Source organism: Camellia sinensis, chromosome 4, assembly GCF_055761805.1.
Source record: "Camellia sinensis isolate YWXY chromosome 4, ASM5576180v1, whole genome shotgun sequence".
In the NCBI taxonomy this organism is placed as follows: domain Eukaryota; kingdom Viridiplantae; phylum Streptophyta; class Magnoliopsida; order Ericales; family Theaceae; genus Camellia; species Camellia sinensis.
In genome coordinates, this window is record NC_138964.1 from 10,103,569 (window position 1) to 10,121,449 (window position 17,881).

Below are 17,881 nucleotides of genomic sequence, written 5' to 3' on the forward strand. Positions count from 1 at the left end.
CAATGAATAAAACAATACACGTTGACTTGGTAAGTAATTGTTTTGTAACAAACTAACCATCATCTGTAGATTTTTCTCTTCAAGATGGTGTGTAATTAGCGTTAAGGGTATAAATACAATTGTTGCTCGATACATGGTGTGTAAGGTGTTGATTTCCTGTTAAATCACTCATGTTAATAACTCATGCTAAAATAAAGGAAACAGAATTTCAATAACTCATGGACAATTACATCGTGCCTTCTGTCAATTTTGATTAAACATTGAGTAGAATTACTGTGAACCAAATTTCTCTCAGACCTATGAAACATTGAGGAAATGTCTCTCATCTCCAAATTTCTGTCAATTTTTAATCAGAATTATTGCCAATTTTTTTAATCATAAAAAAACATTAAGCAGAAATTATTTTTTCATCAAAGAATTACTGTCAATTATTTGAACTATTAAGCAGAAATTTGTACCATTCAAATGTAGTATATTTGTTGTGTGATTATAAAAAGAAAGAGACTGTTTTTTGCATATATATATTTTTTAATATCTAGAGTTCCTAATTAAAAGAAAAATTTGAAAGACTTGGCATTTTAATAGTTATGTGTAATATGGCAAGAGAGTTTATGTTTAGTATAGTATTCTATGTTGTATTTCAAAAAATTTTGGTAAATGTATATATGTGCGTATTACTTTAGTTGTGTTCATGAAAAAAAATATATATTAAACTTACAAGTATTTAACTTAACACAAGCATTTAATATTTTGTTATAAAAAAAAATTGTACCATTCAAATGTAAAAAAAAAAAAAAAAATTGTACTATTCTAAAAAGACTTGGCATTTTAACATTTATATGTAATATGACAAGAGAGTAGATGTTCCTTTTTTTTTTTCACCTTTTTAAGGGAGTATAATTGAATATGTTGCATTTCAAAAATTCTGGTCAATGCATATGTGTGTATTACTTTATTGCTTATAAAATGGCTTTCTTATGTGGTGATTTTTTTTTTTTTGGCATAAATTTATGTTTGGAGTTTCCAAGTCATAAATGGTGAACTTCAAAATATTTATGATTATAATGGGTTTTAATTTTGGTTTTAATTTCATCTCTATAAAATTGAAGTCAGTTAAGAAAGATAAAAGTTCATGTTAGGTTTTTATTCTTGGCAATCCCGTTTGACAAAACTCCTTTCAGATGTATTTATTTTCGCACTTTTTATTTCAGTGAGGCTATGAGTTTATTAGATACGAATCCAAACCCGAATCGAACCATGCAGAGAAGTTTGTGATGTTAATGCTTTCAAGATTGCCACTTCGCTGATTATTACGGCCGAAGCAAAATGCAAAATTGCATTCAAAATTGCATGTCCGTCGTTGCTCGCTCGAGCCAAGGAGTTCTAGCTCGAGCGAAGGCTTTCTCGCTCGAGCCAAGGAATGCGCGCTCGAGCCAAGGATTGTGTCCATACAAAAACCTGAAAGAGTGTATTCCTCGCTCGAGCCAAGGATCCGTCGCTCGAGCCAAGGCACTAGTAGAAATCATGAAAAATACACTCCTCGCTCGAGCCAGCAAATATTCGCTCGAGCGAGCCTCAGAATCCGGATTTCTCAAGGAGTTTGTTTTCTTCCCAATCTAGGATTACTTTTGGTTCTCTATAAATACTTGGTTTTCTCCCAAAACTAAGTGATTGATTGAAGTCCTCCAGATCTTCTTTTTGGTTCTTAAAGTTTATATCTGGGGATATTTTGTTTGTTTTCTTTGATGTTTTTATTGAGTCTTCAACTCATGATTTAAAGAGAGTACATCAAAGGTTTGTTTGTTATACACAAAAGAGAGAGTTATTCTTCAGTTGTGGATTCTGAAGAATTCGAGCCTGAAGCTTTGGTGGAATCCGGAGTGGCTCATCAGAAAGACAATTCCGTGGTGAAGATGGGGTTGGAAGAGGCACATAGAGGTTGGTTCAATTAGGCGTTGTGGATTCGTTAGGTAATTGAGAGTATACCTGTGTAATTCCTTTAAATCTTCTTAGTGGATTGTTCTTGTGGCTGTTGCCCGTGGTTTTTTTTATCACAGTTGGAGGTGTCCAATTGTGGTTTTTTCCACGTTAAATCGTTGTGTCTCTTTGTCTTGATTGTTTGATTGGGATTGTTATATTCTGCTTAAAATTGATACATAATCACAAATCAACATCTAGGGGATTTCTAGATTTTTCAGTTCAAATTCGGACAATTATTGTGCTCGACTTTTAATTTATCATTTTAATGTGATTGTTAAAAAACATCTATTCTAAATGCTAGGTTGACTCAGAAAATGTGAGTTTGATTATGGGTTTCTCAAAGAATGTAGAGAGAGAGAGAGAGAGAGAGAGAGGAGAGAGATAGATATAGAGATAGGTTATTACGGCAAGGAACTATTTGTTTGGAGCTATTTAAAAAAAAATTAAGGGTGATTTATATAGTTGATCTTCCTGCAACAAAAAAATTAAACTCACACTCAAAAAAAATTATTTAACATTTTATTTGCTGTGTAATATATTTATTTGGTTGTACCATTCAAATGCAATATATTTGTTGTGTAATTTTGGTTTTAATTTCATCTTTATAAAATTGAAGTCAGTTAACAAAGAGAAAAGTTCAAATTTAGACCATTTTATTGTGCTCCATTTTTAATTTATCATTTTAATGTGACTGTTAAAAAACATCTATTCTAAATGCTGGTTTGACTCAGAAAATGTGAGTTTGAGTATGGGTTTCGCAAAGAATGTAGAGAGAGAGAGGGGGAGGGGGAATGGACTGTTTGTTTGGAGCTATTTAAAAATAAAGTAAGGGTGATTTATTTAGTTGATCTTCCTGCAACAAAAAAATTAAACTGACACTCAGAAAATTTTATTTAACATTTTATTTGCTGTGTAATATATTTATTTAGTTGTACCATTCAAATGTAATATTTATTTGCTGTGTAATTCTAATGTATAGATGATAAATATTTTTCATTTAATTTTTTTGTGAATATCTAGAGTTCCTAATTAAAAGAAAAATTTGAAAGACTTGGCATTTTAACATTTATGTGTAATATGGCAAGAGAATTTATGTTTTTTTTTTTCTTTTTGGCACCGTTTTATGGGAGTATAGTATTCTATGTTGGTATAAACTCAACATAATATTCTTCATGAACACAACATAGAATATTCTATGTGTAATATTCTATTTTTCATTTAACATTCTATGTTTTTTTTTTTTTTTGCACCTTTTTAAGGGAATATAATTTTGGTCAATCCTTATGTGTGTGCGTATTACTTTAGTTGTCTTCATAAAAAAAAAAATGTATTAAACTTACAAGTATTTAACTTAACACAAGTATTTATCATAAGGATTTTTGTTTTGAATCAAATTCACCGAGTATTTAACTTAACCCAAACAAATGTATTAACATTTTGTTATAAAAAAAATTTAAAAAAAAATTGTACCCTTCTAAATAGAGAAGGCACGTGCCTCTGGTATCTGTTGACCTTTTTCTTTTTCTTAGAAGTTTATTTTTATTTTTGCTCTTATTGTACCCTTCTAAATTCACCGAGTATTTTTAATTTTCTAAATAGAGAAGGCACGTACCGTTTTCTAAATTGTACCCTTCTAATTTTGCTCTTATTTTTATTTTTTTTCCTCTTGATTGTAACCCGTTAAGTATTTTCTATTCATGGCAGTTATTTATTTAAATAAAATTTTGAATTTTATTATTCGATTTGGTAGCAACATATTTGGAAATAACATTTCATTGCCAATGAAATCCATGTTAACTTTTATTATTGCTAATTTTTTGTTTCTTTGTGTCTAAAATTTTTAGGTTGAAGTACAACAGTTATGAACAATATCACTATTTTTGGTCAAGTAAGTTTTTTTTTTCTTTTTTCTCTTAATATAAATTTAAGTACCTCTCTAATAAATTTAAGTACAACAGTTATGGACAACATCACTATTCTAATTATTTTTTTCCCTCATGCTTTATAGGTGGATGAGGACTTACACCGAACCGTAATATCTCCTCCCTTTACTAATTTTCTTATTTATGTGTATGAAGTTTTATTTATTACTCTAAAGTTTTGTATGTATAGGTTCGATTTCTTCAAGAAAGAAATGTTAATGTTGTTATTCGCGATGAGCGTGACCTTAATACTATTCGCATTCATGAGGTAAGCATAAAAGTCACTTGAACATTGGACATGTATTTTTTTATCATTTTAAAAATAATTTATAAATATATTCTACTTATTTTTTATAGGCAAAGGCAAAGGAAAAAGACAAAGCAATATTAAAGGAAACAAAAAAAGCTATTCCTTATGGCAAAGGAAAGGAAAATGCACATCCCATGGTATGGTTTCTCAACAATTTTTAAAAGTTTCTTTTTCGAATATTATATAGATTTTTTTAGGAATTGCGTAGTGTCATATACTATTTTTTATGTACATTTTTCAAAAATCTCTTTTTCAAAAATTTATTCAATTCTTTTTATTGAATGTGAAATGTTTTTCTGAAGCATGTAAAAGTAAGCATTTGTACAACATGCTAATGCATTTGTATGAACATTAATTTGAATTTTTAATATGTTTGTCTATTTGTATGATAAAAATATGTTGCATTTATACAATATGTTGCATCTACAACATAGCATAATAAAAATATAATAGAAAAAAACGAAAAAGGAAAATAAGAAGAAAGAACAAATATGTGATGAAAAGGAAACTACATAATATAATTTTTTTTTAATTTTTATTTTTCTTATAAGAAGTTCTTAAGGAAAGAAGAAAAAGACAAAAATGTATTTTAATATAACAGAAACAACAAAAAGAGAGAAAAGGAAAGTACAAGACATTACACGCTAATATTCACATTTTATGTACCCAATGATCTAATATTTACCTTTTTAACGTACATTTTGCAAAGAGATGGGTAGTGTCTTAAAACCAATAAGTGCATGCATAGTGAGTTTACAGTTTTGTGTGCTTAATGTGTTTTCAAATTATTTTTCCCTTCCTTTTTAAATTTCATAAATGCATGCATTGGTTCTTATATGACTAACAACTTAACCGAGTGAAGAGAAAAAGTTAGTTAAAAGGAAGAAAAAATACATTATGAAAGGGAAACAAGTTAGTTAATATTCACATTTTATGCACCTTCTTATATAATATTCTTATTTTAGGCACACAATGATAATGTGTTATCAAAAGCTGCATTGGCCCAACGTGCACGGCGAGAACGTGAAAAAAATCAAAAGCCATGTTCTGCATACCAATTGGGACAACGCCTGCGACGAGAACGAGAAAGAGAAAGATCGAAGGAATGTATTAACCCAAGACAACCTTCTTTAACACCAAATTGGTAAAAATAAAAAGAATTTTTTGCCCAAGACAATCTTGAATTTTTTACTCTTACTATTACCACTTTATTATATAGATTTTAATTTTTTCACAATCTATTTCTGTAGGCCTCCTCCTACAACTTCATGTAGAAATGTTGGTGTGGTCATCCGTGATGAGCACGAACTTAATGTTATCCGTGTTCGTGTGGTAAGTACAAAATCAAGTCAAACATTATATGTATTTTATTTATATAAGATTTTTTTAATCTTTTCAATATTTTATTTATATTTGTTAGGCAAAAGATAAAGAAAATGTCAACCCAATGTCTAAAGGAAAAGAAAAGATGGCTTCTTCCAGCAAAAGAATGACAAATGCATGTCATGTGGTATATATTCTTTTTTAAAAATATGATGCAAAACTAATCAAAATTTTGAATAGTTAAAATATATGAGTGTATAAAATGAATTTATTGTATTATGTTGTTTTTGTAGAATGATTGTAATATGTTTTCCTGTAACTTGCTATTATTTGTATGTGTCTTTCAAATTTATTTATTCTTATTTTGCATGGATACATGTGCATTTATAATGTACCGTCCATAAGTTGCTACTTATATAAAGAAAATAGGAAAAAAGAAACGAAGAAATAAAGAAAAAATATATAAAGAAAGGAGAAACTAAATAAGATAGGTTTTTAATTCTTATTTAATATATAAAATAGAAAACAAAGAAAGGGAAAGGGAAAGGGGAGAAATAAGAAGATAGAAAGGGAAGAAATAAGAAAAAAAGAAATAAAGATAACACTATTAAAGGGAAGAAATAAGAAGATAGTTTTATTTTAAGCACAAAATATTCACATCTTTTGCTTCAATGATAAAATATTTTCTTTTTAGGCACAAAATGATAATGTAATATCAAAAGCTGCATTGGCCCAACAGGCACGGCGAGAGCGTGAAAAAATTGAATTTCAATGCTTGCAACGAGAGCAAGAGGGATTAGAAGAATGTGTTCAACTAAGACAACATTCTTTAACACCAATTCGTCGCGATCGCACTCACTTGGAGTGGGAAACAATAACTGAAGATTCTCAGTCGGCACAAAAACGATCAATGGTTACCCATCATTCTACATGTTCGTTTTCTATGCCAAGCACATCTTCAAATTCACAAAGGAATCGGTAAACTACTATGTCTAATCTTGAAATACATACTTTTACTCATACCGTTTTGTTTTACAAAATCTTATTTATACACAAATATTCGTAGGTCTACTCCTATAAATCGATTTTTTCAACAAGATCTATGTACTGATGATGAATTAGAAGATTTGCCTACGAGTATATCAATTGAGGCCCGGGCACACAAAGATTCTTGCCGCCATTATCTTGGCAAGATGGATGTATTATGTCCTTATTGTTCAGCCTTACATTGGATGGATGAAAAATTGACAAAATCATCTATAAAGCGTCCCTTATTCGGAACTTGCTGTTTGGAAGGAAAGATTAGGCTACCTTTACTTATTACACCCCCTCCACCACTTCAGGCATTATATGATGGGAATAATGATCAATCAAAATCCTTTCGAAGTTATACTCGAGTGTACAATGCAGCCAATGCTTGTACGAGTCTTGGTGCTACATTGGATCCTAGAGTACTCCGTGGAAGGGGCCCTACATCATTCACAATTCATGGGGAATTGCGGCATCGAACAGGATCACTACAACCACAACCAGGGCAGGATGCGACTTATGCTCAGCTGTATATCTATGACCCTTATTCAGCTTTAGAAATTCGTAATCGTAGAAATCCTAACTTGAGTAGGGATGTTCTCAAAACTATTCTGGATAGTTTGTTGCAAGTCAATGCATTTGTAGATAAATATCGCCAGGCTCATGCCATTTTACATCAATTAGACTCAGCAGGACACAATCTACCTGCTCATCTTCATTACAGTTCAACAACTGATCGACGTCGGTATAACCTACCAACTACAGATGAGATTGCAATTGTAATACCAGGTGATGGAACAGAGGTAAATGGAATGAGAGATATTATTTTACATTTCCGAGGAAATAATGAGTTGATGCAAATTAATGAATGTCACCCAGCATACTTGCCATTACATTATGTTCTATTATTTCCATATGGTGAGCTTGGATGGGAACCTGAGTTGAAATTGTGGAATGTTCAGTATGATCGACCTTCAACTGATCGACTTACTCAAATGAATTTTTATAGTTATCGTTTGTTTGAACGACCCACAGAGTATTCAACAATTTTGCGAGGTGGGAAACTATTTCAAGAGTTTTTGGTAGATGCTTGGGCTGCAACTGAGCAAAATCGATTGACATACTACAATCAAGGGAAACTTCGAGCTGAGCTTTACCAAGAGTTGTCAGATATGGATCCAGATTATGTGCGACCTGGACAAATTGGTCAAAGGTTTGTTTTGCCATCTTCATTTACTGGTAGTCCTAGACATATGTTTGAAATCTTTCAAGATTCAATGGCTATCACAAGATACAACCAACACCCAGATATTTTTCTTACCATGACTGCAAATCCCAATTGGCCAGAAATTACTTCAGCATTATTACCATATCAAAAACCTATTGATCGTCCTGATTTAATTGCCCGTGTTTTTGAGTTGAAGAGAAAATGTTTGATGAAGGAGATAGAAACAAATAAAGTGTTTGGAAATAAAGTTGCACATGTTTTTACAATTGAATTTCAAAAACGAGGCCTCCCTCATATGCATGCACTTTTATTTCTCAAGAGTCCAGACAAAATTCGGACATGTGCTCAAGTAGACAAATTGGTCTGTGCAGAATTTCCAGACCCAAAAGATGATCCTATGCTTTTTGAAACTATCAAATGTTGTATGGTACATGGACCATATGGTGCTCGAAATCCGCAAGCACTATGTATGGAAAATGGTAGATGCACTAAGAGATACCCTCGAGCTTTCACAGAAACAACAACTATGGATCAAGATGGATACCCTATCTATCGTCGTCGCAATAATGGTCAAGTACATATTGTGAGAGGGCAAGAAGTTGATAACAGGGATGTCGTACCATACAATGCATATCTTTCAAAACCTTTCAACTGTCATATAAATATGGAAGTTTGTGCCGAAATGAGATGTGTCAAGTACATACATAAGTACATTTATAAGGGTTATGATCGTACAGCGATGGTGTTAGGAATGATAAATGAGATTCAACAATATCTCGATGCAAGGTATATTGGACCTCCAGAAGCTGCTTGGCGAATATTTGGTCATCCTTTACATGCAGAGATGCCAACAGTTGTACGATTGGCACTTCATTTACCTAGAATGCATCGTGTTGTTTTTAACCCAGAAGAGTCATTACAAACGATTCAATCTAGAGCTGGTCAACAAATGTCAACTCTTACTGGCTTCTTTGCATATTGTGCTGCCAGTGAAGATGAATGTCCATTCACTTATCAAGAATTTCCACAACATTTTGTTTGGCTCAAGTCAGAAAAGAGATGGAAATTAAGAGAAATGGGATATGCAATTGGTAGAATGTACTTTGCAAGCCCTAATTGTGGCGAAAGATTTTATCTACGTTTGTTACTAACCGTTGTCAAAGGACCAAAGTCGTTTCAGTCTTTACGCACGGTCGATAATGTTGTGCATGACACATTTAAATTAGCATGTGTTGCAAGGGGGCTTTTAGAAGATGATGAAGAATGGATACAATGCTTGAAAGAGGCTGCAGTCATAAAAACTGGATATCAATTGAGGAGATTGTTTAGTATTATTCTCACCCAGTGTTCTCCACTAAATCCATGTGCATTATGGAATCAATTTTCAACGCATATATTTGATGATCTTGCACATAAGATTTGTACATTGTTTGTCATTTCTAAACCAACTGAGGCTCAAATTGAAGATTATGGTCTCCATCTTTTGAATCAAATGCTTTATGAATCAGGCAAAAGTTTAATTGACTTCCCACCCATGCCACAACCTACCGCAAATTGGAGTGCAGTAGTTGGTAATCGATTGATAGTTGAACATCAACAACTGCAGAGTAAGGCACAACATGAAGATCCACAAATTACTATTGATTGTCTCAATAATGGACAGCGGAATGCTTATAATACAATCACTTCTTCAATTTTCCAAAATAAAGGAACTGTTTTCTTTCTGAATGGGGGTGCAGGAACAGGGAAAACATTTCTATACAATACGATTGCATTAAAATGTCGTAGCCTGGGGCATATCGTTGTTACTGTGGCTTCGTCTGGAATTGCATCACTGTTACTGGTAGGAGGTCGCACTGCACATTCAACATTTTCCATTCCGTTAGATGTATTGGAAAATTCACTTTATGGGTTTAGCAAACAATCATTACAAGCTGAGTTATTTAGAGAAACAAAACTCATAATTTGGGATGAAGTTCCTATGCAACATAGACATTGTGTTGAGGCGGTTGATCGTACATTGAGGGATATTTGTGATAGTGAAAAGCCATTTGGGGGTATTACTGTTGTTCTTGGAGGAGACTTTCGACAAATCTTACCAGTTATACCCAAAGGAGTTCGTGAGCAAATTGTGAATGCATCATTAAGACACTCTGTTCTATGGAAGCATATATATATCTTGACTTTGGATTTGAATATGCGCTTGAATCATGAAGGCCATGAAAATGCTAATTTTGCAAATTTCTTGATGGAGGTAACACTACTTTAACCTGTATTATATAGATTATTTTAAATTAATAAATTGTGTTTACACTTACTTTTTTATTGATTTCATTTTTTTTTAGATTGGGACCAATCCTCAAGAAATCGTTAACCTTCCATCAACAATACACAAATGTCAAGATTTGAATGAATTACTCTCTACAGTTTATCCACAATTGAATATGATAGAGACGTCAACGCCAACATTTTTAACTGAACGCACAATTCTGTCTGCGCGTAACGATGATGTTAGTGACATTAATACTACTGCGTTGAATATCTTTCCAGGGAGATTATATACTTATCTTGCAGCAGATAAAATGTCCGAAGATAATGAAATTGATCCTACCATTACAAATAGATATCCTAATGAATATTTAAATTCATTGGATCCTCCTGGGTTGCCAACTTTTAAGTTAGAGTTGAAAGTGGGTTGTCCTATAATATTGTTGAGAAACATTGCACCGAAAGATGGACTATGTAATGGTACAAGATTGATGGTTACTAGGTGCGGCACTCGCATAATTGAAGCTCAAATTTTAACTGGAGAAAAGTTTGGCAATTTGGCATTTATACCAAGGATATCTTTGACACCATCTTCTTCAGAAATGCCTTTCCAAATGACAAGACGTCAATTTCCAGTCCGATTGGCATATGCCTTGACCATTAATAAATCTCAAGGACAATCTGTGAAATTTGTTGGGGTTGATTTGCGTATACCAGTGTTTAGCCATGGGCAATTATATGTGGCATTGTCTAGATGTACATCCTTTGATCGTATAAGTATTCTCCTCCCTAAAGATAATTTGGATTCTACTACAAATATTGTTTATCCTGAAGTATTGCTGTAGTATTCTATGCAGATTAAATGACGTTTTTTTAGAAGGTAACCACGTAGATTTATTTCTGTTGATTATATAACTTTTTAAAAATTTAATAATAATTTGAAATTTGGACTTTTGTAGGATTGGACCGAAAAATCCATGGAGCTTAAAAGGAGAAATACGACTACCTTGCTTCGATGGGGATGTAATAAGGTAATTTCAATCTGAAAGTATTTTTACATGTATATTTCCAACAAATGTACTAATTTATATTTTTTTTTGTTTCCACAAATTACCAGATTGTTGTGCATATTCCTCATTGGGGATACATAAAAGTTGATACAAAGACTTTTTGGAAAGTAATGTGGAGGAAGTTTGGGCAAACGCATATTTGAAGACATGTTATTGACACATCTTTTGTAAAGCATACATATTTTTAGTGTATGAGAATATAATTTTTGGTGTATGACATGTTAGTGACACATCTTTTGTAAAGCATACATCTTTTGTAAAGCTTTAACCCACTTTTTGTAAAGTTTTAACCTACCTTTTTGGTGTATGACAGTATAACTTTATTTCTGTTTTTTATTCAGTGTTTACACTTTTTTTTACTGCCTTTTATATTTTAATATGCAATATAACTTTAAATCTTATATGTGAGTTTCTTAATTTGCATTAAGATTAGGGAGGGTTGTTATTTTATTTGAGTTTTGTAGAGCGTGTAATACAAGCAAAATTGTTATAAGTTCTTTAAGAAGAAAAATATTTCAATATATTTTTTCAGTATCTTTAACAAAAAATGACACAAACTTTATAAATTATAACTACATTTTAATCTTAAAATTATTTACACCGTGGCTAAAGGCATACGCTAGTATATATATATGAGAGAATAGGTGAGAGTTTGTTCATTTTTATTTGTGACACCCCAAATCTTCAATTAATTTAACACTACATTAATATTAAATTTTTGAAGCATGTGATTTAAAGAGTTAGATGGTATTAAAGTTTAGAATATAAATATATGTATATATATAATAGTATAGTTTTTTGAATAATTATTCACATTATTTTAAATTTAATAGTCTGTATATTTTTATACTAAAAATAATTTTAAAAAATAATTTTAATTTTATATTATTATTCAATATTATTTTTTAAGTATTATAATATTTTTATTATATTTTTCTCTATATTTTTTTTAAATCAAAATATACTGAAATATAATATTTTCTTTACAATGAAATACGTGCGCCCTAAGCTGTCTCGCTGACCATGCATCTTGCTCCGCACGCCTCTCGCCTACATGTACATATAAATGGCAATCATCTAAGGCATCTTACCATTTCCCCAACTCTCTAATTCTCTCTCTGCTCTCTAGTTTTTTTTTTTTTTTATAAACCTTTTAGTGGGTCGTAATGAATGGAAAGAAAAAAAAGTTGAAATTAATATTAAGTTGAGTTATATTATATCTTAAGTTACCATAATATATTTTATGTATGTTTTAAATTATCATAGTTTATTTTACGCAATTTGTGTTTTATAAATTATATGAATATTTCAATTACATTTTGCTTAAATTGAAACCCATGGATATGTTGGTTTAAATTTTATAACTTATTTGACAATAATTTTAAAAACAATTATGTTTTGTAAGTGTTAGGTTTTTATTCTTGGCAATCTCGTTTGACAAAACTCATTTCAGTTGTAATTTTATTCATTTTTTTTTATTTTAGTAAGGTTGTGAGTTTTAGATGCGAATCCAACTTGAATTATGCCTTGTAGAGAAGTTTGTGATGTCTATTTTTTCATGTTCACCACTTTGCTGACTATGTCGGGGATTTAGCTGCCCAGTCAGCTCGCGAGGGTCCAGGGAGCAATGCCCAGGCGGGATAGAGGGGCAGCGCCCCAAAAGCCAGAAGCAAAATTGCAGTCGAAGTTGTTTGGTCGCTCAAGCGAAGGAGTGTGCTCTCGAGCGAAGAATCCTTGGTCCCAGAAGTTTTCTCTGACTGTAAAAATACTGAGAAATTGCATTTCTTGCTCGAGCGACACTTTGGTGGCTCGAGCGAAGACACTTGGAAAAACAAGCGTTTTAGTCTCCTTACACGAGCGAGAGATCCTTCGCTCGAGCTAGCATCACGGCCCTATTTTCTATAAATATGTGTTTCAGTCCATTTTTAGGGTTACGGTTTCCAGATCTTCTTCTTGGATATTAGGGTTTATATCTGGAGCTTCTTTGCTAGTTTCTTTATTGTTTGTTTGAGTTTAACTCATGGTTTGAGAAGTATACATCAAAGGATTGTTTGTTTCGTTCAATACAAAAGAGAGTGTTGTTCTCGGTGGATTCCGTGAAATTCGGGCCTAAAGCTTTGGTGGATTCCGAAGTGGCTCATCATTGTGATTCAACATTAGGTAAGACAATTCCGAGGTGAAGACCGGGCTGGAAAAGGCACATAAGGGTCGGTTTGATTCGGGCGTAGATTCGCTAGGTAATTGAGAGTACACTTGTGTAATTCCTTTATGTCTTCTTAGTGGATTGTTTTGTGACTTTTGCCTATGGTTTTTTTTTTATCACAATTGGAGGCGCTCCAATTGTGATTTTTTCACGTTAAATCGTTGTCTTGATTTGTCTTTGATTGGGATTGCTATTTACTCATTAAAATTGATACATAATCACAAATCAATATTTAGGGGATTTCTAGATTTTTCAATAAGTACCACCACAGGAGTCCAATGCCTTGGGAGGCTTAAATAACCATTGGCCTTTGTTTGGCCACTTTGTGGTCTTCTGTATGTCACGGATCTATTGATCTCTGTTCTGATTGCTACTCCAGTAACCTCTGTTTTGTTCTATTCTGTATCGTGGTTATGATTATTTGTTTACATGATTTCTGCAGTATGCTTCTGTAATTAAAACTAATTATGTATTTTAGTACCCAACTAATCTCTATTTAGCTAAATAATTATCCATAGTAATTTTTGTACTCCCATGCTCACTGTATAATATTTTTCACTATGCCATGTGCTTATAGCTATTATCTCATTTCAGGTGATGAGGTTTAGCGAGAATGAGACTGGAAATAGATTGTAGTGTTTTTATTTATTTATTTACTATCTGTAATTCTGATCGGACTTTTGTAATAAAATAAAGTCCAAACGACTATTTTCTTTTTTAATACACTTTTTGGTATCTTTTTAATTTATTTAAATTATCTGCTTGCACTACTACTACATAAATTTTAGAATTGTTTTATTTATGTTGTCTTGTTACGATGCCAAACCTTTGGGTACCGGGTTTGGGTAGTGACAAAAGTGGTATCAGAGCAATGGTTTTTGGTTTGAAAAAAAAAATACTTTAGTTTGTCTAACACGATTAAACAGTTTTATAAATACTTCTAGGCTAAGTTTTCCTGTGTTGTAGGACATGACAAATTTGATGAAGTTATTATGGTTCGAGCCCCAAGAGCTCATCTTTTCCCAAACCTACTAGAGGGCTGGGGAGATTCAGAGAGTCTTGTCAAGCAAGCCTACCCCACACTTGACTGGCTCATGGGGAGACCCGTATACTTGCAGGCTGACCCCGATGACGATTTCTGGTTTTAGAGACTTAGCCGAGGCAGCGCACGCGAGGGATACATTGGGCCGACCTACGTTGTTGGTCTTACTCCGGATCTAGGATAGCAGCACTTTTTGGTTGTACCATTGCCCTTGGGCTTTGCTAAGAGGAGAGGGAACGCATACCCCAACAGCCACATACGCACTACGACACCTCCCCCACAGCACATTATCCATATTCCAACTGTGGATTTCACTAACGCACTGTTATACTTGGAGATACTTGTACGTATTACTGGACAGGAGTTTTGGGGTTATAATCACGATGTTTCTGCCTATATAGTTTGGGTGGTATGGCGTTGCTTTGGGATAGAGCACGGTGGCTGGGAGTTTGAGTCCCTCATGCAGAGTGAATTTCCAGGTTATTTCACGGCCCAATTTTTTAGAGGCAGTTCTCATGGCTGCCTAGCGATCTATTTTAAATGTAACGCCCTAACTCTTCACATCTCATCGATATAGTCTGCTTTGGGCCACGGTTGAACAGATTTGTTCTTCTCAGTGGGTCACCCATTCCAAAACTACTCCAGCCTAAGCACACTTAACTGGGGAGTTCTGTTAGGGATCTCACCACCCAGGAAAGGCCTCGATGCTATATAAGGGTCTAGGTTTTTACTTTTATAGCCTACGAACTCCCTCTTCATTCCCGATGCGGGACACTGGGACCTTACAATCCACCCCCCTTAAGGTTGCACGTCCCCGTGCAATAGCTTGCTAGCTCACAAGCCCGCCCACATGCACCGAGAGACGCTAGGGGCCCATAGTCAGTACTCTGGAGAGTCGATTCTGATACCATTTGTAACGCCCCAACCCTTCACATTTCATCAATATTGTCCGCTTTAGGCCACGGCCGCACGGATTTGTTCTTCCCAGTGGGTCATCCATCCCAGAACTACTCCAGCCTAAGCACGCTTAATTAGGGAGTTCTGTTAGGGATCTCACCACCCGGGAAAAAGCCTCGATGCTATAAAAGGATCTAGATTTTTACTTTTATTTCCTAGAAACTCCCCCTCCATTCCCGATATGGGACACCAGGACCTTACATTAGATGCCCCAACCAAGAGATTTTTGTGAGCTGACCATGATTAGTATGATCCTTATGTTTTTGTATTTGTAGGATTAGACACTAACTCTTGACTGTTAGCTAACTATGTTGTACTAACATCTTTTCTTTTGCATAAGTAACACAAGTGCCATGTAAATTATATATGTGCTGTTATAGTATTTTTGTAAATCATAGATATAATATTGCGATGATTAAATAAGTACTAATTGGTTCCACAAAAACCAAAAAAAAAAAAAACCAAAAAAAAGAAGAAGAAGAAGAAGACTATTCCACAAACCGTTTTCACCCTGTAGTAATGGCTAACGTTGGAAACGGAACTGGATCGTTGGTTAGCGGTGCCGACCCAATGGAGCAAATCATAGAAAGAGCAATTACTAGTTTTCTGCAAGCCCTCCAAACCAACATGAATAATGGAATGCCCAAACGACGAGAAGAACCAATTACAATAAAACAGTTCCAGGATTTGAAACCCACCACATTTACCAGCAGTACAAACCCACTGGTAGCAGAAGCTTGGGTTAGAGACATAGAGAAGATTTTTCATGCGTTACCTTGTACAAAATGACAGAAAGTAACCTTTGCCACATTCACCTTCAAAGACAATGCACAGGAATTGTGGCTTCTTACCTTGGAAAAAAAAGAAATCGTGACCTGGGCAAGATTCTTGGAAGTGTCTTACAAAAAATACTTTCCGGATTCGCAGCGAGAACAAAAGGCATCAGAATTTATACACCTAAAGCAAGGAACTATAACGGTGGCCGAATATGAGAGCAAGTTCATGCCACTAGCTCGATTTGCGACATATGTCATCTCCACCGAAGCTCGAAAAGTAAGGAAATTCAAAGCAGGATTGGATGCTGAAATCAAGGATAGGCTTGAGGCTTTGAAAATATCAACCTATGCGGAGGTGGTGGATCAAGCATACATCGCGGAGAAATGGATTAAAGCCTTCCGTTTTGGAGGAACAAGCCAAAAGAAGCAATTTTGGGAAAGAGACAATAGAAGACTTAGTGTTGTGCCCCCAAAAACGTTAAACACAGGCTCAATTATTTCAGGCAATCAAGGTCCTACTAACCCTAGAGGTGGCACCATTCCAAATTGCCCAACTTGTGGAAGAACTCATTGGAGACGATGCCATTGAGACACGGGAGCATGCTTTAAATGCGGTCAAGTTGGCCACTTGCTGAGAGATTGTCCAAAGCTTACCAATCCTACAACCGGCCTCTCTAGACCAGCTCCAAAACCCGCAATGCCTTGAAGAGTAAGGAATGACCAAAAATGCCAAGAAAGAGCTTTTGCCTTGGTACCTGGATACCCGAAAGTTACTGAGAACGTTGTTTCCGGTACGCTTTCTATCTGTGGTCACTTAGCTCATGTTCTCTTTGACTCTGGTTCCACTCATTCGTTTGTTGCACCACACTTTGCCTCCAAGTTCATATCAACCCCCGAACCCTTAGGATATATACTGTTTGTGTCTTTTGCTTCTAGTAATTCTATCCTTGGTACAAATGTGTGCAAATCTTATACTATATCCTTAAAAGGTAAAACCTTACACGTAAACTTAATTCCCCTCTGTGTTAGTACCTTTGATGTGATCCTAGGAATGGATTGGCTGGCTGCCAATCATGCCTCTATTGATTGTAAAGCCAAAAAGATCTCCCTTCGGTTACCCAACCAACTCAGGCTTGTCTTTGATGGAATTGGAATTTTCACCCCTCCATGTGTTATATCCTTCATGACAGCCCAACGACTTCTAAGAAAGGGTTGTTGTAGTTGTATCTGTTATGTGATCGATACTCAACAAGAGGCCCCCACACTTGATGCAATCCTCGTGGTTCGAGAATTTTCGGATGTATTTCCTGAAGACCTACCTGGTACTCCAGTTGATCGAGAAATCGAATTCACCATTGGAACTCAACCTGGTACACAGTCAATATCTAAAACTTCTTATCGCATGTCAATGACAGAATTAAAAGAACTAAAAACCCAACTTCAGGAACTCTTGGACAAAGGCTTCATTCGACCAAGTATCTCACCATGGGGAGCTCCAGTGCTGTTCGTAAAGAAAAAATGATGGCACGATGAGGCTATGCATCGATTACCGGGAGCTAAACAAAGTCACCGTCAAGAATCGATACCCTCTACCATGAATCGATGACTTATTTGATCAACTTCAAGGTGTCCAAGTATTCTCAAAAATCGCCTTGCATTCTGGCTATCATCAACTAAAAGTCAAAATGGCAAGCATCGAAAAGACTGCCTTCAGAACACGTTACGGGCACTACGAGTTTCTCGTCATGCCATTTGGCATCACAAATGCTCAAG

At 34.4% G+C, this 17,881-nt stretch overlaps 2 protein-coding genes and 1 long non-coding RNA gene across 3 annotated transcripts; all 3 read left to right on the forward strand.

The window, feature by feature from the left end:
• The first annotated feature begins 3,674 nt into the window (after positions 1-3,674).
• Positions 3,675-10,061, forward strand: LOC145823576 (uncharacterized). Its single transcript, XM_082923057.1, has 6 exons — positions 3,675-3,868; positions 3,989-4,012; positions 4,093-4,170; positions 4,260-4,349; positions 5,178-5,229; positions 9,871-10,061. Exons 1-6 carry the CDS (start codon positions 3,842-3,844, stop codon positions 10,059-10,061), a joined length of 462 nt encoding a protein of 153 aa, XP_082779183.1. The 5' UTR covers positions 3,675-3,841.
• Positions 10,062-10,360: 299 nt separating this feature from the next.
• LOC145823256 (uncharacterized) lies at positions 10,361-11,437 on the forward strand. The gene is made up of 3 exons (XR_014365526.1): positions 10,361-10,940; positions 11,020-11,091; positions 11,178-11,437. It is a non-coding gene; the product is annotated as an uncharacterized LOC145823256 (long non-coding RNA).
• Positions 11,438-17,159: 5,722 nt separating this feature from the next.
• LOC145823577 (uncharacterized) lies at positions 17,160-17,630 on the forward strand. Its single transcript, XM_082923058.1, has one exon. It carries the CDS (start codon positions 17,160-17,162, stop codon positions 17,628-17,630), a length of 471 nt encoding a protein of 156 aa, XP_082779184.1.
• The last annotated feature ends 251 nt before the right edge of the window (positions 17,631-17,881 follow it).

Excerpts from the sequence above, each read along its gene's own strand:
- LOC145823576 (XM_082923057.1), top strand. The coding sequence starts at position 3,842 with ATGAACAATATCACTATTTTTGGTCAA. Across the intron at positions 4,171-4,259 it reads ATACTATTCGCATTCATGAG|GCAAAGGCAAAGGAAAAAGA; the intron begins GTAAGCATAAAA and ends TATTTTTTATAG. Across the intron at positions 5,230-9,870 it reads ATTGGCCCAACGTGCACGGC|GAGACTTTCGACAAATCTTA; the intron begins GAGAACGTGAAA and ends TTGTTCTTGGAG.
- LOC145823577 (XM_082923058.1), top strand. The coding sequence starts at position 17,160 with ATGGATTGGCTGGCTGCCAATCATGCCTCTATTGATTGTAAAGCCAAA.